We start from the raw sequence: 24268 nt of genomic DNA, 5'->3' as shown, positions 1-24268 counted from the left end.
TTATCCCAGGGAGGCAAGGATTCTTCAATATATGCAAATCAATCATTGTGATACACTATATTAACAAATTGAAGAATAAAAACCATATGATCATGTCAATAGATGCAGAAAAAGCTTCTGACAAAATTCAACACCCATTTATGATAAAAACTCTCCAGAAAGTGGGCATAGAGGGAACCTACCTCAACATAATAAAGGCCATATACGACAAACCCACAGCAAACACCATTCTCAATGGTGAAAAACTGAAAGCATTTCCTCTAAGATCAAGAACAAGACGAGGATGTCCACTCTCACCACTATTATTCAACATAGTTTTGGAAGTCCTAGCCGCAGCAATCAGAGAAGAAAAAGAAATAAAAGGAATACAAATTGGAAAAGAAGAAGAAAACTGTCACTGTTTGCAGATGACATGATACTATACATAGAGAATCCTAAAACTGCCACCAGAAAACTACTAGAGCTAATCAATGAATTTGGTAAAGTTGCAGGATACAAAATTAATGCACAGAAATCTCTTGCATTCCTATACACTAATGATGAAAAATCTGAAAGAGAAATTAAGGAAACACTCCCATTTACCACTGCAACAAAAAGAACAAAATACCTAGGAATAAACCTACCTAAGGAGACAAAAGACCTGTATGCAGAAAACTATAAAACACTGATGAAAGAAATGAAAGATGATACCAACAGATGGAGAGATATACCATGTTCTTGGATTGGAAGAATCAATATTGTGAAAATGACTATACTACCCAAAGCAATCTACAGATCCAATGCAATCGCTATCAAAAGACCAATGGCATTTTTTACAGAACTATAACAAAAAATCTTAAAATTTGTATGGAGACACAAAAGACCCAGAATAGTCAAGGCAGTCTTGAGGGAAAAAAGCGGAGCTGGAGGAATCAGACTCCCTGACTTCAGACTATACTACAAAGCTACAGTAATCAAGACAATATGGTACTGGCACAAAAACAGAAATATAGATCAATGGAACAAGATAGAAAGCCCAGAGATAAACCCACACAACTACGGTCAACTAATCTATGACAAAGGAGGCAAGGATATACAATGGAGAAAAGACAGTCTCTTCAATAAGTGGTGCTGGGAAAACTGGACAGCTACATGTAAAAGAATGAAATTAGAACACTCCCTAACACCATACACAAAAATAAACTCAAAATGGATTCGAGACCTAAATGTAAGACCGGACACTATAAAACTCTTAGAGGAAAACATAGGAAGAACATTCTTTGACATAAATCACAGCAAGATCTTTTTTGATCCACCTCCTAGAGTAATGGAAATAAAAACAAAAATAAACAAATGGGACCTAATGAAACTTAAAAGCTTTTGCACAGCAAAGGAAACCATAAACAAGACGAAAAGACAACCCTCAGAATGGGAGAAAATATTTGCAAATGAATCAACGGACAAAGGATTAACCTCCAAAATATATAAACAGCTCATGTAGCTCAATATTAAAAAAACAAACAACCCAATCCAAAAATGGGCAGAAGAACTAAATAGAAATTTCTCCAAAGAAGACATACAGATGGCCAAGAAGCACATGAAAAGCTGCTCAACATCACTAATTATTAGAGAAATGCAAATCAAAACTACAATGAGGTATCACCTCACACCAGTTAGAATGGGCATCATCAGAAAATCTACAAACAGCAAATGCTGGAGAGGGTGTGGAGAAAAGGGAACCCTCTTGCACTGTTGGTGGGAATGTAAATTGATACAGCCACTATGGAGAACAGTATGGAGGTTCCTTAAAAAACTAAACATAGAACTACCATACGACCCAGCAATCCCACTACTGGGCATATACCCAGAGAAAACCATAATTCAAAAAGACACATGCACCCCAATGTTCATTGCCGCACTATTTACAATAGGCAGGTCATGGAAGCAACCTAAATGCCCATCGACAGACGAATGGATAAAAAAGATATGGTACATATATACAATGGAATATTACTCAGCCATAAAAAGGAACGAAATTGGGTCATTTGTAGAGACGTGGATGGATCTAGAGACTGTCATACAGAGTGAAGTAAGTCAGAAAGAGAAAAACAAATGTCGTATATTAACGCATATATGTGGACCCTAGAAAAATGGTACAGATGAACCAGTTTGCAGGGCAGAAAGTGAGACACAGATGTAGAGAACAAACATGTGGACACCAAGGGGGGAAAGTGGCAGGGGTGGTGGTGGTGGGATGAATTGGGAGATTGGGATTGACATGTATACACTAATATGTATGAAATGGATAACTAATAAGAACCTGCTGTATAAAAAAATAAATAAAATAAAATTCAAAAATTCAAAATAAATTAAAAAAAAAAATTCAAGAGAGCATGAGATTAAGGTGGGGCCTCAGAGCCTGAGCACGACTTTCCAAGCTGGCTCCTATAGGTCACAGCCAAGAGATGAACAGAACCAGAGCGAAGAGGGTCCAGACCAAAGCAGAGGGACCCAAGGCTCCTGGCCTCCCCTGGTGCTGAGAGGGCGGAGGTGGTGGCCGGACTCCCCTCGTGGAACGTTTGGAGTTGTCGTGTGCACAACGAGCCATCAACGGATGACAGGGTAGGGCATACAGAGTGCTCCTCCTAAAGGCTGGAGTCTGTCCCTCTCAAATGCCACTTCGTCACCTCCACAAAGTCTGGAGAGTCCACCTGGGGGTTGTTTTGGGTGGCGGGGCTGGGTGACCTCGAGGGAGGGTGATAAGTAGGTAAGCATTCCTCTCTACTCAGGCTGTCTCGTTGAGACCTGTCTCGTGACACGGTCACTCTGTAAATACGTCTGTCAGGAACGTTCTGATTCCAAGATGGAACTGGTCTCCATACCTTCAGAGATTCAACAAGTGTGTTCTGAGTGGCAGCTGAATCACAGAAAGGTGTCAGTGGGTAGTGTGATGCGGCAGCTGGTTCTCGAAGCCCTCCACCTCCCCCCACCCATCTTCTTGCCCCATCTCAGGGCTGTCTCACATCAATGAAAACTGCCACAAGGTTTTCCTTGTTGCAGTGAGCAGAACCCACAGAACCCGAGGAACAGGAGGCTGGGGGCTCGTGCTTCTCCTCCTTGGACTTGGCTGCTGTTTCATCAGGGACCCTGGGCAAGAGGGTCCGGGCCAGCCAGTCATGAGTTAGGGGGCAGCCCTGTTATCTGCCCTGACCTTGGACGTATGCCAGCGTGCAGGAGGGGGAGAGGGGGGGAGAGGGGGAGGAGGAAAGGGAGGGGGCAGGGGAAGGATAGGGAGAGGGAAGAGGAGGAGAAGGGGGAGGAGGAGGAGGAAGGGGAAGAGAAGACACACAAACAGATGCATCCTAGAGACTCAGCTCAAAGCCAAATTAAAATTTGTCTAATTAATGAATTTTCACAAAAACAGAGCCCCTGTGGCATTCCATTTATCCCCTTCCCTAGTCCAAAGTTATTCCGAGTTCTTGTAAATCACTAAAGAAGGAACAATTTAAAAATTGAATATGTTTTTTTCACTTTGTGCTTAGGTATGTCTTAAAGTACCCATTACAGGAGAAAAATGTGCTCTTTCTTTAAAAAAATAATCTGAAGCAGAAACCAAAGTAATATGTAGTCTTAATTAGAAATATAAATACACACTATGGGCATCTTTTAGGGCTATAAAAAGCCAAACATTTCAGAAATTCAGGGTGATTTAATGTATAATAGGCTACTACGAAACTAGCATGCATTTATTATACTTTACACTAGAAGGAAGACATAATAATAAAAATGTATATAAAGCCTTTAACAGAAAAACACTAGTGAGTTATAAATGAACACACTAATAACATTTTCTAGAAATGTCAATTACTTTGCATTTTGAAGTGGTCCATTCAAGCCTGAAAACAGGAGGGAAACGTACATATAGTCAAAGATATTTATTCCTTGTAAGAATCATAAATATTCATATAAATGCAAAAAACCCCAATGCGATCAATTCTTAAAGCAAAACAAAGCAGAGGGGCCAGCGAGTCAGTTCTCAGAGGCTGTGCTCCCGGCACTGAATGAAGTAGACAAACATCCCACCCACTTTTTTGTAACTGCTAATGTCATTGTCAGATGGAGCCCTGACAGGTAATCTGTGAAGCGTAATGAGTGTATTGCTATAGGCCCACAGAATTATTCGGGGGTGGGGGGGAAGTCAGTTCCATATTAATCAAGCCCGTTAAACTCGTTATTCGTACTCTGCATTTTGCCCTTGTGACGGGCAGGTGACCCAGCACGGTCCCTGGAGCACGGATCTCATGTGACCTCCCAGGACAACCCTGGCATCAGTTGGCTTGGGGGCTGCAAAATGCTCACCCGGCCCTGCTGCCTCCTCAGGACGCCAGGACAGAGCCGTAGTGCCCTTAAATTATGGCACTGTCCAAGGAGGGCCACACATACACTCTACACCCAGCACAGCACAGGTCAGCTGTGATTTAGGGCCTGTCCCTCCCTCTCAGTCTTTCTTAGACACACACACACACACACACACACACACACACACACACACACACACACACGGAAGCATATGTACAGATTCACATACCTTAATTAAAGCCTTCAGCAACATTAGGTGACTTCAACTCCAGCCTCATTATCCCCTTTGGACTGGTTTTTTACTTAAAGTTAATTTCAAAATCCTCCCTAACCACTATCTTAAATGCCACGATGAAGGTGACGGTGTTAAGGAGAGACTGACCAGCAGTGACAGGGACAGGCCAGATGCCCCACGCACCCAGCCAGGACCCTGCGTGAGCGTATCAACTAACAGGTCACCTTCTGGAGCTGGTCAGCCCTGCGAGGGCCACTTGCTGACGTTCCTATACAGAACGACAGGTCCTCACCAAGTAAGTCCTTCCTGCTGGTGCCAGCGTGAAGGGATGTCTTATACTATCAGGGCCTCCTGTGGGATCAGAAACACCAGGGCCAAAGGAACACACCTCTGGGGCTACAGAAATCTCCCAACTGGATCTAACTGCCCCGGACAGGTGTGCCCTAGGCAGAGAGCTCCTGCTTCTCTAAAACCAGAAGGATCACGCATGGTCTCCCAGGATAAGAGAAAACCAGGTGACATTAAAAAAAAAAGGTCATAAGAAAAGACAGGAAATCATGGTCAACGGCATCCAAGAATGAGTTTTTGAGAAACTTTAACAATTCTACTAGTAGGCTAGGCAGCATTTATTTACACAGTTTCTGGCCTCATGATTATTGGGTGACTTGGCTGGTGATCACAGTATTTCTTCCATCATGTGTCAAAGAGCACATGCTTGTCTCAGAAATGGAGTATGATTCTGAGTTTCCAGCACTGGGAATCCATTTCCAGTTTCTCATATAATTAAAAATACTCATGTTCATAGCAGTGTTCTTCATAATAGGCAAAACAACCCAAAGTCTATCAAAGGACGGATGGATAAACAAAATGTGGTACATCAGTACGATGGAATATTACTCTTCCATAAAAAGGAATGACGTTCTGATACACGCTACCACATGGATGAGCCTTGCAGACACGACACTCAGGGAAGTGAGCCAGACACAAAAGGACAAGTTTTATATGATTCCACTTAAATGAGGTTGCTAGAACAGGCAAATTCTGAGACAGAAAGTAAAAGCGTGGTTGCCAGGGTCTGGGGGGAGGGGAGAAGGGGGAATTATTGTTTAATGGGATCAGAGTTCTAGTTTGGGAAGATGAAAAAGATCTGGAGATGGATGGTGGGAATAGTTGCACAACAAACTAAATAAACTTAATGCCATTGAACGATACACCTAAAAAGGGTAAAGATGGTAAATTTTATGTTATGCATATATATCTTACAGAATTTTTTTTTTTTTTGGCCGTGCCACGTGGCTTGTGGGATCCTAGTTCCCTGACTAGGGATTGAACCTGGGCCCCTGGCAGTGAAAGTGCGGAGTCCTCACCACTGGACCACCAGGGAAGTCCCCAACCACAATTTTTAAAATATACATAAATCTCTGAACAGGAGTTCTATTTGGGAAAAATGAGATGCAAAGTTTATATGCAATCAAAAAATATGATCAGCCTCTCGCTGGCACCCTAAGTCAAGCACAGAGCTGTTAAAATAATACAAAGAGTCGGACTTCGGATGCAAAGTCCAAATTCTTCCTCGGAAAGGGAAGAGGCTCGCTGCCCAGGGAACAATCCTGACCCAATCAAAACAGAATCCAAAGTTACCCGAAGGAACGTGGGGAATCCTTGTCCGTAGTAACCGACAGCAAAATAGTCAGGCTTGGGTCTTATCACCTTGACGATGTTTTCATAAAATTGAGCCTGTTTTTTCTGAAAGGAAGAAAGGAAATGCATTTCAGGTTTGAATGGAATAGTTGAACATCCACGCATCTGGATTCTTCCAGCTTTGGCAGTTCTAGCGGGTGGGAGGGGAGAAGGCGGGGGAGCGGTGCTGATGCAGGCATTGAACTTAATCTCACCACAAAGCTTTGACAGTACTCCTCACTCATCCTCCAACATTCAGCAGGGGAATTTGACCAAAAAGCCAAATTCAGCAACCAGTTGTGATTTATAGGTGTTTTAATAACCAAAGAGGTGCCAGAGAGATGGTTTTTCTTCTGATTAAATGTCTGATCTTTAGGATTTTTTAAAAAAAGATATCAGTCAGGTAATGGGATACATTACAAGAGAATTTAAAAGGGCAGAATTCTGTTCCACATTCATGATACACATCACAACATCATAAGTCGATCTGCTGAATAGAAAAATGATACAGCAGAGAAAGCAGTAGTTAGAAACGGATAGCTTCTGTGGCAGGAGAAAGGTCTGGGCTAGCCTCCATCTGTCCCCCTCTTGTAGACAGGCTCACAGTTTTAAACGAGTGGAGACTCCTGGAGACCTCTGGGCCATCAAGACCAACGTACACCTAGACTCAGCAGTTGTTCACATATAAGTCGTTCAGAGGCATCTTAGAGTTTGGTTACAAAAGCTCACTGGGGAATAAAAAGTGAATACTCATGGGCCAGAATCAACCAGCAAATAAATCAAGTGTCCTCCTGGACAAAATGAAGGACAATCCCAACGTCCAAAGGAAAAGAAAAATTCCAGAAGAACAAGCTGAGACTGCCTGTTCATTTAAAGAGAAAGAAAGACCTACCAGCAATTCGCTAAGTTGTTCATAATCAAATATCTCGTTTTCATACTGCTCAGCCAGTTCCTTGCCCAGGGCGATGGCCTCTTCCCACATCTGTGAGGGAAAAGAAAGCAACAAGGGAAAGAGAAACGCAAACCTGAATATGCGGTCAAAAAGTAATGCTGCAACACAACCGTTCATGATGAAACAAGCTGGAAACACACTCGCTTAATCTGAAAGCACTGGAAAAATACAGATATTTTCTAGAGGCTCATGGCCTTTGGCTCGGGCATCAGTTGACCAAATTGGTCAGCTACTGGCTCATCAATCATGGTGGCCACTGTCCCCGGTCAGAGCAGTCGGTCCGCCAGTCCTGCCTCGCCTGCTGCTGGCCGCTGACGCCCACCTGTCGGAGCAGCCGTGGAGCTCAGAAAGGAAACCACAGGGCGAGGTTGAGAGGAGCGTTTGCGTAGAAACCACAGGCCTGATTTTGCTACTTTCCCAAACCATCCCATTTAATAAGCTCTACGTGTCAGTGGTCAGAAAAACAAGGATCTATTTCGACTCTACATTAAGGCTTGCAAGAAGTTCGTGTTATGTTTGCAGATACCGTCAGGATGTAAAATCTGCCATCGTTTGGAAAGGGAGAATTTTTTATGGTAATGGTTTAAAAGTGGGTTTCCCAATCAGGGAACATTTATTAAAATGCTGATAAACTTTTGACACATGTGGATTAATTTATTGATACATGTGGTAGGCCTGAATTTCCCTTATTTTCCTTGGGAAAAATAAAATACAGTGGTTTACTTGAGAAGAACATGGAAAATATGGAGGAACTATCTCCTCCAGAAAGCCTTCCTGGGTGCCACCCACCCTCTTCCTCTGTGCTCCTACAAGACCCAGGGTTCCGCTACTAAAAAAACTTTGGGTAATGTACTGAAAGTGGAACGCTCCTTTGTCATTCCTCCTCAGGGACTATAAGCCCCTTGAGGGCAGGGCCTGAGCATCATCAAAACCTCTGGACCGTATGGAGCCCAGAACCTGCTCAACAATGTTTCTCCAACAGAAATGAAGGTTGCTGACTTAGAATCAGGAAAGTGTCACACCACCCCACATACTGGGTCCCCAGACATGAATCGCCCACTTCTCCACTGGAACCATCCCCACAAGGTGGTAGCACCGTTAGGGCAGTGACTGCAAGCTTATTCTACCTCCAGCGAGATGCCACCTGCATTGTCTTGTTAAACTCCTTTGCCTTGTCAGGTGGGTATCTTTATTACACCTGTTTGGCAGATAAGGAAGTTGGGGATCAGACAGGTAAGTTACCTGCCCAAGGGCACACAGTGGGGTGTACTCGGCCCAGCTTGGTCTTTTTCTGATGTTCTTGCTCTCGATGACTTAGTTGGAGGTGCTATAACAAAATCCCACACAACAGGTATTTCCTTCTCACAGTTCTGGAGGCTGGGAAGTCCAAGATCAAGGTGTAGGCAGATTCAGTTCTTGGTAAGCGTTCTCCTCCTGACTTGTAGACAGGCACCTTCTTACTGTGTGCTCACATGGCCTTAGGAGAGATCTTTCTCTTCCTCTTCTTATAAGGGCACTAATCCCATCATGGGGGGCCCCCACCCTCATCATGACCCAATATAAACATAATTACCTTCCCAAAGCCTCACTTCCAAATATCATCACATGGTGGTTAGGGTTTTAACATATGAATTTTGGAGGGATGCAAACATTCAGCCCATAACAATGACCATGTGCCAGTACTTCCAGCTGCCCCACACCCCCTCCTCCTGGAATGGGTTTTAAAGGATGCTGAGCTAGTCCCTAACTCCAGGCTCTCACTGAGACCACAGGGAGCCGGCTCCCATACCTGGCATACCCTTGGCACTGAACCCTCACCTGCCTGCCAGTCTTTGCCTTTTCTTAGTAGAACCACACTATCAAAGACCTTACTTATTACTGAATCACCCAATAGACTTAAAATACTCTTTACACAGCTGCTACTTAAAGAAACCGTCTGCTATTTTTGACGAGAAAAAGCTATTCTGAAATTGCATTTTAATACTTTGAAAGACATCTTAAAAATAACCCCAGAGTAGAAAAAGATTTCAGAGTTAGGACCAGCAGCCAGGGAAGAGAGAAAGTGGCTGAGATGCTCTTCCTAGAACCACACACTTCTCTTCCCAAGAACCCCTACCTGTCTCCTTCATCCTGCTGAAGCTTTGCATCCTTTGAATATATTCATCCGTTGCTCCAGGTAGCTCAGGTCCTTTGCCAGAGCCCAAGCTCACATTTCTCGGAAGAGGGAGTTTCTCCAATTGGAATGTTTCTTTTAAGCTCCAGTGACCAATTCCTCCCTTAGTACATTTCCATTTCAAAGAAATCATTACCTTTAGTTGTAGTTCTCATTCATCCGATTGATTTTTCTTTAGTTTTCCGCAAGCTAATACACCACTCTCTTAGCTGCCTAGAATCTTAGGGCTTCTAATTCACTGCTTAATCTGTTTTTATCCTAAATGACAGATGAGATGCTTTCACCTATCAAAAGTAATTGTTTTTAAAAGAAATATGTCTTGAATAAATATTTTATCCAACCCACCCAGAGGTTACACAGTTGTGTTCTTTACCAGATTTTCTATAAACATACATTCCCCTCTCCACCCCCCTCACCCCGGAATGTTTAAAGGATGCTGCATTAAGGAGATTTTCATCTACTTTTAATTGGCTAGGGCTCTACAGAGTGTGGGATGCTCATATTTCCCGTGTGAATACCTTGGAAAATATTTCCATGCCAGAGAGAAAACAGATTCAATATGATCGAGATTTAGATTATCTCAGTGGAAGAATCGCTTTAACTTGTGTGATTGAACGTCCTGATTGAACCTGGCTCCATTCTTAGACATGCAGTAGGCAGATGAGGTTTACCACAGTCCCAAATGAAAGAGCACCCTAGCAACGCTCCGCTTTATTTTCTGATTTGAAATCCTTAGTCCATTTTACAGCATCCTTGGCCTTGTTCGTTTACTTGCAACACGGAGCACACTCTTCCCGCCTCCTCTTTTTATCAGATGATCTCAGCTACATTCTCTTGAGATGATCACCTTTTCTTTCTGAACCTCTCGGTTCCAGGAAGTCCCATTTCTGCAAGTGTCATGAACAGAAAACTTTTTAATTTTTTTCTGATGAAATTCCTTTGTTAGTTCCAAGACTGAAGTGGCTGCAGAACACATATCAGCGACTGCTTTCCTGCGGAGAACTGTGAGGTTGACGGGTGACCAGTCGGGTAGAATGACAACATTGATCTAACAGGATCAGGGAGGCAGCGGATGAAAACCAAGATGGCAGCTTGGACAAGCACCCTTTACAAATAACTCAGGCCAGTGATGACTCACCAGGATATTGGTGTGCAACTGCGGTTTAACCCGCTAACTAGCTCCGCTAACTAGCTCTAAGTCCCTCACCAGTGAAGATGTTTTATGGGATGCTCTTATTGCAGTCATTCTAAAATTCATCTGGTTTTCCAGGCAGTTGTTGGGAAAAGAGTCATATTCAATCACCCTCTAAATTTCCAGTACCCTGCACAGGAAATGGATGAAGAGTCAATGCTGTGGAAGATTCCAGAGCACTGTCTGAGGGCCCTCAGCTCTGGAGGGGACCCATGTGGCCCAGAACTAGCCTTATGCCCTGGCCAGTGAGTGCTTCACTGCAAGAATGACGTGAGTGAGAATCTCTTTCCAGTCCCTCGAGGATGAGGGGCTGGAGTCCCCAGGAAAGATGTGTGTCATAAGTCTGGATGGCGACTCCAAGGGGTGTGGTCCAGCCAAGAGGGGACTCAGCCAGTCCCAGCGTTGCTGCAACCTCTTCTTACAGAATGGAGTCTCCTTATGGGCACCTCCACTCTCTCTAGGCCTCCCCATCTCTCCCTGAGCCAAGCTGCATCCTGGGTCCTCCTGCGGTTCTCAGCTGATCTCCACTAATCTGAGCAAGGGCTGGACACTTTCTGAAGACATTTCTGAGTGAGTCAGGCCCCGCTCTCCCAGCCCCTGCAATGGAGCATTTGCTCTGTGCTCTGCACCAAAGCTGCCCAACCGTGCAGTAACGACGCCACCCTCTCTCTGAGCGCACACATGACAGAGCCAGCGCCTGAGAAAGGGGGTCAGATGGGCTGGCTGCCCTCTGGTAGGGCAGGAAACCCAGTGGGATCTGGGACTTGGGCTGGACTTAGGAAGCCTTGCTGGAAAGGTTCTTACACTGACTCGAAGACGAATCCTGCCTTGTGGTGCAGTCAAGTACTCAAGAATTACTGACCATTGAAATCATGTTCCTTTTTTCCCCACAGCAATTCTTTTTTAGTCCAAATGGAAAACGGTTTGCTCAGTTTTAATGCCCCGGGGGAAAAATGGAGAAGGCATAACTTTTTCTTTTTCCCCTAAAAAAAGGGATTTTTTTCCTTTTTCTTTAAGCCAGGACATCTGTAGTTCTGCAAGCCCTTAGAAAGCCTAAACCAGACAGCGAAAGACACAGTTGCCTTTTGCTTGGTGGTTTGATTGGAAGGAGAAGGGACACATCCTGTCACTCACCCCCTCATTCTGTAGATAATTATTGGGCACCTGTGATGGGGGTGGGTTCAGGGAGAACAGAGGAGGAAGAGGAGGTGTACACGCAGCTCTTGAAGAAGGAGTGGAGAAAGAAGAGAAACAGGCAGTAGCTGGAGAGGGGAGTCAGAACGAGAGAGAATTTTTTTAAAGATGGGAGAAATAATGGCATGGTTGTAGGCGAGTGTGTATCAGCCAGTGGAGAGGAAAACAGTGCTGCTTGTCAGGGAGAGGGCGGACGGGCCAGAGTGATGTCCTGGATGGGGAGGGGGATCCCGGGCTCACAGGGGGAGGAGCGGCCTTGGACATGATCACGGAGGGCTGTCCCCGGGACAGGAGGGACAGATGCAGACCCGTGGACGAGGGTGTGACGGGGCCAAAGCTGCACCACACAGTCTGGGTATCACTAGCTGGAAAACTAATTACTTTGAAAAAGAATTCACACGTGAAGGAATGGAGCTTAATCACTCAGAGCTGCTCGAACTGCTTGGAAGGAAGTCAAACCTCCCTGGACGGATCAGAAGTCACTTCCCTGCCAGCTCTGCAGCCACGTGAGGCTTGTCCTGCTCCCGGCATCTGAGCCACCCTGGTACCCGGCTCCGCTGGGCGTTCACACATCTGACACTGACCCCATTTGAGAGACACTGTGTGATCAGCTGACTTCAAGTCTCCGGAGCTGTCACCTGCCTCTCCTCATCCCTGCTGCCACCACCTTTCCCTGGGCCACCACAGGCCACCACTGCTCCAGCGCTCGACCCCCAGGGCTTCTGCCACCTTGTAGCCAAAATCACTCCCTGAAAAGAGGAAAATAAAGGCATCCTTGCCTATGTTCATAAACTCTCATTGGCTCTTGTGCCTTATGGGGTAAGTCAAATCTTCAGGAGACACACAAGGCCATGGACAGACTGGCTCCCAAGTTCTCTGCATCTGTGTCTCCCAGGACCCCTTCCTCGCCCCCCCGAGAGACAGACTTCTCGGCTTCTCCAGAAAAGTGAGATGTCTTCGGGAGCCCTGGCCTTGACCAGTGTGATTCCCACTCTTTGGAATCTCTGCCCTCCCAGCCATCATCTGGCGAGTTCTGTCTCATTCTTCAAGACCCAGTTTACATGTCACCTTCTCAGGGACAAGGAAGTCGCCCCTTTCTCCTCAGAAGAGGGACTCATTCCTGTACCTGTTAGGTGGGTTGACTCAGCGCCCACCAGTGCAACCGACCAGAGGAGGGTTTTGGTATTTACCTGCTCACGCCTCGAGGCGGGCCTTTGCCCTCCCGCCCCCCAGTTCATGGGTGCAGGTGGCACCTGGCACCCAGGAGGCTGGGTGGTGGAAACACGTGTGAGGGGTCCTGCAGGGCGGGGTGTGAGGCAGCAGAGTTGTTACCGACTCTAAGCCTTGATTTTCTCATGCTCTGATCGTAAATCGTTCTTTTTTGGGGGCCAATCATAATGAACACATGATCTCTGAGCACTCCAGCCAAATTCTTGCTAATTGAACAGATTCTGGAATATATCAGGATTTTCAAAAATTTTGGAAATGCTGAGAACAAACCAAGAAGAGGGTGATATGATGCTCGCACCTGTAATTCCCCTCAATGACAACTGTGTTTTTAAAAGGAAACTCAGAGGATGAGAAAAATGTCACCCCCAATACTTAGAAAAGAAATCCAACCATTTCATCAAAAGTGGAAACTTGCTTCCAAACCCCTATTTTTAGTTCACGAGATGATGCAAGATGCCTCCTCTTTTGACTTGGGCACAAGGCAAAGTGCAAACTTCGTCAAGGAGAGGTTATTTTCAGGGAAAAGAAGACAGAGCTCCAGCTGAAAAGAATCCCAGAGCTTCATACATCACATGGGCTGTCGGCTATGTGCCCCCTTTGCTGACGCTGCCAGGCTGCTTCATGGTTTTCGAAGTGGTTAATGTTGGTTAATACTGGCTCCCTCACTCTGACTACATTTTCCTGAGAGCAGGGCTTCTATTTTAGACACACCCTCCATAGAGAAGCCTGGTAATTTTCAGTGCAGTGCTTGAACTAAGGGCTTTATTGAAAATTACTAGGCCTCAACCAAACACAATAAGACAGACAATTCAGAGCATCTTCAGGACAGAATGCTCGACTGCCACGATAAAACCCGACAGCAGGCTTTCCGGAGATGCAAAAACAGGTGGTAAAAAGAGAAAGGAAAAGGAGCAAGGAGTAATTATTAGCCCAGGAAGGAAGAAGTGCAAAAGAATGAAAAGGGAAACAGATGGAAATGACGTTTTTTGGAGAGAAAGAAACAGATGAAAAGACCAAAAGCTGGGCTGAAAGACATTCAAAACTTTTTTAAACGGTGGAAAAGCAAAAATAAAAGAATGATGTTTGTGAAGAAGAAATACAGAAAGATAACAGAACATAATTCAAAAACCGGAGTGTCCTATATGAAGGAGCAGAAAATCCATTCAGCGTTGCTGTTTTCAGAGCACAAAGGTAGACAGACTTTTAATACAGTCTGACCCCAGTCTCTGGTGGGTGCCCTGGGTTGTCCCCGCAGGTGCTGGCGTCCAAGGGATGGGGTGGGAACCCGCTCCTTTAAGGGCCTGCGCTCACGGTCTCCAGGACACAAATCTGCCTTGGGTTCTGTAAGTCCCTACTTCCCCTGGGTAGCTGCATACATTTAAAACAGTGAAAATTAGCTCTAGGATGTGTAAAGTTTCCACCTGTTAAGGACATAGTGAAGATTTCCTTAATCACATAAGGTGACGGCCTGTATCAGTGGCGCTATAACTGAGTCATACTTTTGCCAGGCTCAGGTACCGGGTAGAGTTCATTTTACAATTGTGTGGTCCTCAGCCATCACTGGTCTTCAAGTCCAACTGTAGTATTAAGGCCCATTACCCAAATATATGGTTTTAAACCAAAATTGCAATTTTTTTCCCCTAAAATGAAACACGTGTAAAATCAAACCCAAGAAACTCTTGTGATTTAAATACTCATGCGTTGCAGGAGAACATTTAGAACATGGACCTGGGATGGACCTTGAGTCAGCAGTGAAGTCAGAGCCTGTGGCCGATGCCAGACGGCCCTCCCCGCATGACCATCCCTGCCCGTTCACTTGATCCACCCCTGCAATCATTCTGACCGAGGATGTATTTCTAGCAGACGTACGGGAGTCCAGGCAGGAAAAGCCAGCCCGGGTCTTGGAAGAATCTGTCTTTATTCCATCCACAACTTCTGCAATGAAGGCAGAATGTAAGCAAGTCAGCATCAGGCTTGGGAAACGAGCCTGCGGAAAAGGCACGGTCCCAAGACCGGCACCTCTGGAATGAGGAGCGGGATCTGCCCCAGGGGGCTGCCGGGCAGGAGTCGGGGGCAGGGGGGCATGCCCTTCAGACGTTTCCGGGGCTCAGAGTCTGCGCCAGGAGGCCAGACCACACACGTGAGACAAATAAGCCCCATGTTAGGAACTCTGTGGAATGTCTGAGTGATGGCGGCCTTTTCCAGTGTTTGCTCAAGCATTGGCCAGAATGTGCATAATTCAATAAAAATGACACTGTTAACAGTGGGAGAGGCTGCACATGTCGGCGGGGGGGGGCAGGGGTACATGGGAACTCTCCCCATCTGCTGCTCAATTTTGCTGTGAACCTAAAAACTGCTATTAAAAAATAGTCTCTTTAAAAAAAGTGACTGAATACCCAGTCTGTGTGCAGCACAGGGCTCCCGAAGAGGGACAAACAGAAGTGTCAGACACAGCCTGCTCTGTCCCCAAGGAGCTCCAGTCAAAGCAGGACCTGGTGACCCAGGGGTGGACCCTGGCCCAGCCGCATTGCCATTACTGGGAGCTGCTTAGAAATGCAGAGCCTCAGGCCCCTCCCAAGACCTAGTGAATCAGAATCTGCATTTTTTTTTTTTTCTTCTTTGGCGGAACCATGTAGCACATGGGATCTTAGTTCCCCGACCGGGGATCAAACCTGCGCCCCTGTAGTGGAAGCGCAGAGTCTTAACCACTGGACCGCAAGGAAGTTCCCAGAATCTGCATTTTAACAAGATCCCCAGGGGACTCAGGGGACCATTAAAGTGTGAGATACTCAAAGGAGGGGATACAGGATACGTAGAAATAGCTCCTGGGAAGGGCAGGGAGAGCCCAGAGAGAGGACTCTCTCTGCATGGGGGGCAGGAAACGCTCCAAGGTGGAGACAGCATGGAAGCAGGCGGAGGAGGTGGGAAGGGGTCACCACAGGAGACGGCAGGTGAGAGGGGCCGCTCCCCATCCGGGGGAGACCACAGAAGGTCCCGGGGCTGGGAATCAACAAGCATGTTCAGAAAGAGGCAAGATGCTGTGGGTGACGAGAGGGTAGACACAAGGGCAGAGCCCTGCTGTAAGGGGCCTCACCTGCCAGGCAGAGGCCTGGATCTGCCTGTAGAGGAGGCTGGGGGACCCTGAGGTTTGGGCATCCTTGGAGCGATTCAAGCTATGACGCCATGGCCACTTTGTTAGAGCGCAGAATGGTGGCCCGGGGAGCAGAACGGCAGGGATGGATGTGGGTGACGCATCTTGGACTGGGAGCCCGGGGAGGCTGAGAGCTCACGGGGAAAACACGCCGGATGAGCTGACTTCTGCTCCGAGACCCACACTGTTCAGCAGTGTCCCAGGCAGAACCCGGCCAAGACGGTGCAGACCTTAGAGCTAGTCGGTCGGTGACACTCATCCCCGAAGGCACTCGGACACACAAGTCACAGTGAGAAAACGTGACTCATCCTTAAGAGCTTGGGAAACTAACAATATATAATAGACTTTGGTCAAAGCACAGAAGAAAACAACTGAGAGGCATAATTCTAAATTTTAAAAATAAAATACATAAGTACCAGAAAACTCCATCTTGCTCCAACAAAGCTATGTTGCTTCTTCCTGATTTCTTATGGTTTATCTTCATAACTGCCTCTGTTTCTACTCTTTCCTTCCCTTGCTACCATGTGCCTTGTCTGTATTTCCTTCAGAGGATCTTCTATCCATAAAAGAGCCCCTCACATGCCCGTCCCTCCAAATCCCCTAATGCTAAGAACAACCATACTCTGGACACTTATTTCAAATTACAGAAGTGACACTGGGTCACAAGAAAAAAAAAAATCCAATTTTGGTGCTTGTGATCATGCTTCCCCTTGTCATTCTGACATACATTCTATTATCTCCTGGCTTTGGTTCCCATTTCCTAATTCTCTTAGATTTATTTCAGTTTTTCAAAATATTCATTTAGTGTAAGGAATATATCCCAACAAGCACGTAAGCAATGCCGCCGCCTGTGATGACCCCAAAGGACATGCAGTAAAGCTTCGATTTACCAGCAGCCTGTGGACGGATGTGCTAGCAGATACCGTTCTCAACAAAAGCAAAGTCTTTGGCTCAGAGCTACACTCTCCAGGGGAACCATCAGCCAAGATACATGTACAATTTTTCTAGTAGCCACATTTAAAAAAATGGAATTAGGGACCTGGTGGCACGGTGGTTAAGAATCCGCCTGCCAATGCAGGGGACTCGGGTTCGATCCCTGGTCTGGGAGGATCCCACATACCACAGAGCAACTAATAAGCCAGTGTGCCACAACTGAGCCTGCGCTCTAGAGCCCGCGTGCCACAACTACCGAAGCCCACACACCTAGAGCCCGTGTTCCGCAACAAGAGAAGCCACCGCAATGAGAAGCCCACGCACCACAACGAAGAGTAGCCCCCGCTCGCAGCAACTAGAGAAAGCCCGCGCGCAGCAACGAAGACCCAATGCAGCCAAAAATAAATAAATGTATTAAAAAAAAAGAAAAAAGCTTTAAAAATGAGCAAACTCTTAAAAAAAAGTGGAATTAATTTTAGTAATATTTACTATACCTGAAGTATTCTTTCAAATGTAATCAATAACACAAAATTAATGAGATGTTTGACAGGCTGCCATAACAAAGTTCCAAAGATTGGACGCCTTAAACAAATTTATTTCCTTACAGTTCTGGAGGCGAGAAGCCAAGGCCGAGTTGTCAGAAGGATGCTTTCCTCTGAGGCCTCTCTCCTTGGCCTGTGAGACAAATGCCCACCCTGTGTCCTCACCTAGTCCTTGCTCAGTGTGTGTCTTTGTCCTAATCTCCTCTTCTTATATGGAGTTCAGTCATATGGGATCAGGCCCTATGTCCAAATAGTCACCTTCCGAGGTACTCGGGTTAGGGCGCCAACACATGAATTTCTGGTGGACATAATTCAGCTCATAAAAACAGTCTCTTGTTCACGCTGAGCCTTAGAAATCCAGTGCTGTTGTACGCTGATGGTGCGTCTGGCCAGTTTGGACTGGCCATGTTTCCGGTGCTCGTGGCCGCATGGGTCCTGTGACTCTCGTAGCCGACAGCTCAGGTCGGAGCCCCCATCATAGGAGGGCTGGTTCCCTGGGCACCTCTACCCAGAGGACCCCACAGTGAGCGGCCTTCCCTCACGTTCCCGTGGGCTGAATCACTTGCCAATTATCACCCATTTCAAGATATTTTTTTCCCCAAGCATCGACAGATGAGTATGGATAAAGGAGATGTGGTATAGAAACACAATGGAATAGCACTCAGCCAAAAAAAAGAATGAAATAATGCCATTTGCAGCAACATGGATGGACCTAGAGAAGATCATACGAAGTGAAGTAAGCCAGACAGAGAAAGACAGATATCATATGATATCACTTGTATGTGGAATCTATGAAAATGATACAAATAAACTTATTTACAAAACAGAAATAGACTCACAGACATAGAAAACAAACTTATGGTTACCAAAGGCGAAGAGGGGGAATAAATTAGGAGTTTGGGATTAACGTGTACACACTACTATATATTAAATAGATAACCAACAAGGACCCACTGTATAGTACAGGGAACTCTACTCAGTATCTTATAATAACCTATAATGAAAGGGAATCTGAAAAAGTATACACATACATATATATAACTGAATCACTTTGCTGTACACCTGTAACTAACACAACATAGTAAATCAACTATATTTCAATAAAAAAAAACAAACAAAACAGAACTTCAGTCTGGGCACGGAGTACAGAAATGTGTGCATCTAGTCCTTCCCACTGTCAAGTTCTGAATCTGCAGCAACGACCTCAGCCACTGTCTTATTCCAGAGAAGGCAGGAAGGATGTTCTTTCTCAAATCACCGCATATACCCACACCTGGCAGGTATAACAAGACCATGTCTCGGTCTTGTTTCCTAAATGAATGTGATTTTAAATCTGGCAGGAAGAGGCAAACTTACCTTCTGCTGTGACCTCCTGCCGCCCCAACTCCCCACCTGCTGAGACTTCGGGCGTCCTGGCCACAGGGAGCTGGAACCAGTTCTCAGGTGCTACTGCCCCTGCACTGCCCAGCCCGGTCACGTCGTTCCCAACCCCTCGCTAACCCGAGGAAGAAATTCAACTACGGAGGAGCTGGCCCAGCACCAGGTTCTGGAGATAGCTCTATTCTCACATGTCCAGTTGTGGGAAGCTGTGCAACTGGGGGATTAGAGGGACTATTACCTTTTTAGAACATACATATACTTAGGTAATTTCCACGTGCCTTGAGAGCCCTAGGTTAGAACCCCGCCTCACTTGTCCGATTAAACGTCCTGGTAGTTCACCTGGTTTATCTGGTAGATGTAGGCGCTACGTACATTGCCTTCCCTTCCGGGCACTTCCCCATCCACTGAAGCTGGTTGTGGCCGCGTGATTCGCTTTAGTCAATGACACGAGCACAAACGCATGTGTCATTTCTGGGCCAAGTGTGTAGGGGCCGGGCAGTGACTTGCTGTCCCTCTGAGGCTGCATTCCTTTGTGCTGGGACCTCCGCTCACCTGGGTCCCCAGAAGTGACGATGGACCGACCGGCAGCATGAGTGAGAAATCAATCTGGGTTGCGTAGCACCACTGAGACGGTGAGAGGTTGCAACCCCAGCAGATTCCAGCCCATCCCAGCTCATACAGAAGATGGATACTTACTTCCTTCTGTTAGTTTTTCCCCAGGAAATTTAATGCTCGTTGATGTGAAAACGACTTTTTTTTTTTTTTTTTTGCTTTGCAGCTCATCATCCAGGTACTTGAAATTTCGTTTGATGACATTTTCTCCCTCACCCTCATGTTAGCCTCAGAAAGATGCGTGAACTTCCGTTTCTTTTTAACGTTCTCGTGGAGAAGTTATGGGCATTCAAAAATGGCTTTTCAGTCTCTTTTGCCAGTACGCCTCTAACAGCTGCCGTGAAGACGATTCTCCTCAGTTCTGATTAACAAGTTCAATCAAGTTGAACATTCTTGACTCCAGGTGAGCTAAGTGCTCACTTTACCAGAGCCATCTTTCTGTCTCCTCCAAAACACAGAAACATGCGAGAACATTCCTTCAGCCCCTTTCTCTGTTTGCCTGTAATGCTTTATATCACTTGAATTCGCTTTTTTCAAAACCAGGATTCCTCAACCTGGCCACTACTGACATTCTGGGCTGGATAGTTCTCTGTGGCGAGGGCCGTCTGCCTTGTAGGATGTTGAGCAGCACCCTTGACCTTGACCCGCTTGATGCCAGTCGCATCCACACCCCCAGGCATGATAACTTGAAAGGGTCCCGGTTGAGAACCACTGTTCTAAACTGAACACGTTCATTTTTTTCCCTCCGTATGAGACTGCTTTGGCTAAAAACCAAACCAAACCCACTTGGTTCCTCAATTTATTATTTATTGAAGGCCAGCTGTCCTGCTGTCCATGAGCACCTCTCATCTGTCCGAAATCACCCTTAAATGCTGAGTATTCACTCATTTGTTCGTGCATTCTTTCACTGATTTTTTGTTCATCTAACAAACGCCCCTGTGTTACGTGCCCGGCTCTGTCTGAGAGTTACGTGTGTTGTGAGGGATTACACGTGTGTGGCCTCTATCTTCACAGAGCTCATGGCGTATGGGAGACTCGCTAAAGAAATACACGTGCAAATCTACTGTTGCAAATTGTGGTAAGTGCTATACAGGAAAAGAAGAGGACATTGTGGGCATCGGAGCAGAGGTGACATTAAGCTGGATGAGGACAAATGAGCCGAGGGCAGGAGCAGCAGAGGCCTGCCAGGCAGAGGCAGGAAGGGCTAGTGTGGGCGAGGACCCAGAGGGGGTGGTGTGGCCAGAATATAAGGAGCGAGGCGGGGAGGAGAGCTGAGATGTGGCTGGAGGGATCTCAGGGCCAGTGCTGTCAGAGGACGTGAGAACCCAGAATGGCTATCAGCAAAGGCACACACTCTTTCATCCCCAACGACCTCTGGCCCTCAGGCTTCCTGGGCCTCTCTGGGGTCCCACCTCCTGTTCTGCCCCTTCCATAACACCTGATTACCCTTCTCAAAAACATAATAAGCCAGAAAGCCATCGGGGGAAGGAATGGATCCACTTTTTTAGCAGTTTGTGGAGAAACAGAATTCCCCTGGCTAAGCTAATAAAATTTTAGCAATTGGCCTTAATTGTGAAACCATCTCATTTCTATGAAGAAATATATTCTGTTTCGCTATAGGACCAGGTGTAATTCATAGACCATTTCCAAGTGGCCTCTGGCCAATCCTCATGCTATTCTGAATATTTTGATTTTTGTCCCATGTCAAGGACCCCAGGGAATAAATAAAACACCCACGATCTTTTCAAAAGGGTTCGGTTTATGTCGACAGCCACAGAAAGGGTCAGCCATCATCCTTTCCCGACATGGGTGCTGCTGGGGGTAGAACTGGGTCCCCCCCAAAAGATATGTTGAAGTCCTAACCCTTGGTATCTGTGAATGGGATCTTATTTGGAAACAGGGTCTTTGGGCGTAATCAAGTTAAGATGAGGTCACACTGGATGGCATGGGCCCTAAATCCAATAATCGGTGCTCTTAGAAGAGGAAGATTTGGACACAGTGACACACAGGGAAAAAGCCACACGAATACGGAGGCAGGAACTGGAGTGATGTGTCCACAAGCCAAGGGCTGCCGGCATCACCAGACACTAAGAGAGAGGCAGGAAGCAGATTCTCCCCCTGAATCATTCTCTCTCAGAGAGCACGGCCCTGCCGACACGCTGACTTTGGTTTTATAGCCTCCAGAACCGTGAGAGAACAGATTCCTGCCCAGTGGGTAGGCCTATGTTACCACAGCCCTAAGAAACGAATACAGGTACCGTCATGGAATTCTCTGTTCACTTTTCTCAAGGTTAAAAAAAAAAAAAAGAAAAAGGCTGGTAAATCAGATGAGTTAAGAATCCTGATGAAGGCACAGAATGAGCTTAGAAGTCACTTTGGTGGCAGATTTTAAAAACTTCTTAACTGAAGGAGCCCCTTTTTTTTTAATAGTTACTATTTATCTGAATCACATGAACTACAGTGATGAGATCTATTACTGGCTGATTAAAATGATGGCATGTTTCCTTTTAGTAGAAGTCAACAGGTTAAATAATTTTGTTTGAGCCAGTTAATGGAGAGGTCACCAACATGAGCGATATTGGTCTTGCTATGGGATTAATATTTTGGTGACAACAGAAAAAACGCAAACTGTCAAAGGAAAGCATTAGCTCTAACGTAGCCAGAAATTCCCCCAAATCAGTGTCCCAGCCTGGGTTCTCCCTGGCAAGGACTATGAAAATACTTGCGCTTTTCAGTCCTAACTTTCAGTAGAGCATCTACAAAAGGGTGATTGATTTTTTTTTTTTTGGTAGGATTTCTACTTAGAAGTGCCAGCAGGAGGGCCATGCATAAAACCTTCAGATATACAATCTGTAACAAATTTCTGGTACCACAAACACCATGTGTTAAAAAGTGTGTTTACAACGCTGCAAGAAGGTGCACACAAAGAGGAAAACACCAGAAAAACGGCATTTTTTTTTTACCTTGCCTTTGTCGAAGTAGTGGATGATTTCCTGGTAGAGCCGCTCTTTCAGCTGTCCCTGTGTTGTTGCCTGGTACCCGTCCCGCTGGGTGAGGTGGGCCGCGCACACGTCCTCCGACCACTGAGGCAAAAGCAAAGTGTGAGCGGTGCCAGGTAAGGGCACGGCCAGGGTTACCGTTTCCCTACCGTCAGGTCAGAATGCACAGTAAGCCCTGAATTCGGTGTGGGCACTCGGGCCATGATTCCGGGGATCGTTGGAGATGCTGCCATCAGGCTGTCAGGTCTGGAATTGAGGGCAGAACCTCTGTGCAGAGGCCTCAAGACGAGGGAAAGAAAGAGGAAGGCAAAGCTGGGTCTAGATTCACACAGAAGAGAAACCCAGCAGGTTCTGGACAGCACAGAACTGTCAGCTTGCCCCTGATGCCTTGGAACCTTCCAGATGAATGAGGAACCGGGTGATCTGTGGCTGCCTCAAGTGGGGCATCCCTGGGCGGCGGCCTCAGTCCTGTGCTGCTCAACATTTTAATCAACAGCAGATGGCACGTGGATTCCACTTACAGGTCGTAAAGAAAGCTCCTTACAAACAGGGAGGTGTCTTGGGATCTTCAGCTCTAGGCACGTTGCCTGTCGCAAAGGCAGGGCTTGGCCAGCGTTTGTGGACGTGACAGTGGACTTATGGGATGAAGGAAGGATGCATCAAAGTGAAGGCAAGCTCATTTGACACCTGAACTCCTAGATTTATGCTCAAGAAATCAATGGCACTAAATATAGGGTTCAATAAACTTCAATATTTGGTGGGGACCTACTATGTGCAAGGCACCAGGTCAAAGATGAGTCAGAAGATGCCTGCTCCAGAGAGAGTGCTATTATAAATTAGAGCACAGTGGTATATAATAACTCTGCAGAAAAGATTTCATGGGCAATTTAAGGGCGGGAGGCAGGACAAGGGGGTCTGGGGTGGCTCCTTGGAGGAAAGAATCAGGATGGGCTCAACTCATCAGTTGGACTCAGGAGGTGGGTCTTGACCCTGTTTTAAGACAGGACAGTGAGGATGTTACCAAGAAAGCAGCAGACTTGCAGGCTGCCTGGACCACAGGGGGGTGGGGGGGTCCCCACTGGACTCAGGGCTGGCCAGGCCACATCTGGAGCAACGGGACCAGCTGTGGTGCCACATTTTAGGGGTCATGACAAATGGTCAGGAACCACTGGGGCAGAGGGCAAAGGCCCCAAGGGACAGGCCTGCAGAAGTGCAAAGCTCCCTAAGGGGCGGGCTCTCACAGCACACACCCCCTCCCACCTTCCCGAAGCCAGAGGGGCTCTGGAGCACTCCGTGTTGGACCCCAGGGCTCCAAAGAACAGGGTGAAAGGGCCATGGGGCCAGATGGGCTCTCCAGCACCTGGAGTGTCAAGTAAGAATGAGAAACCTTTACGCTGCTGCAAATTCTTTCACCTTCAAATGAGAAGTGCGTAGCCCAACCATAACTGGGAGTTACAAACTCAGCTAATTGTGGCATTTTCACCACATGGCCAGATTTCTACTTTTATGGAGGGTGAAAGTAAAATTTCACATGATTCTGAAATGTAACTACAATAAGATAAATAAGAATAAGAAAGTTTGGATGCCAAATAACTTCCTTGGAGTTTAAAATCACCTAAAAAAATATTGAATGGAGAAGCAAAACTCCTTTATACCT

The 24268-nt window shown here is 46.3% G+C and overlaps 1 protein-coding gene across 2 annotated transcripts in view; it reads right to left on the bottom strand.

Moving 5' to 3' along the window:
• The window catches only part of DOCK1 (dedicator of cytokinesis 1), a 526335-nt gene that overhangs the window by 41439 nt on the left and 460628 nt on the right, over nucleotides 1-24268 (bottom strand). For both annotated transcript variants that reach the window (XM_082406605.1, XM_082406606.1), the window contains exons 38-40: nucleotides 22576-22695; nucleotides 7146-7235; nucleotides 6215-6319 (exon numbers count right to left, since the gene is read on the bottom strand). In XM_082406605.1, the coding sequence (XP_082262731.1) occupies nucleotides 6215-6319; nucleotides 7146-7235; nucleotides 22576-22695 (315 nt within the window). The remainder of the gene's footprint in view (nucleotides 1-6214; nucleotides 6320-7145; nucleotides 7236-22575; nucleotides 22696-24268) is intronic.

This window comes from Balaenoptera borealis (assembly GCF_965194805.1).
Source record: "Balaenoptera borealis genome assembly, chromosome: 10".
Lineage (NCBI taxonomy): Eukaryota > Metazoa > Chordata > Mammalia > Artiodactyla > Balaenopteridae > Balaenoptera > Balaenoptera borealis.
Note: the sequence above shows the minus strand (reverse complement) of the source record. Positions and strands in the feature narration are given on the sequence as shown.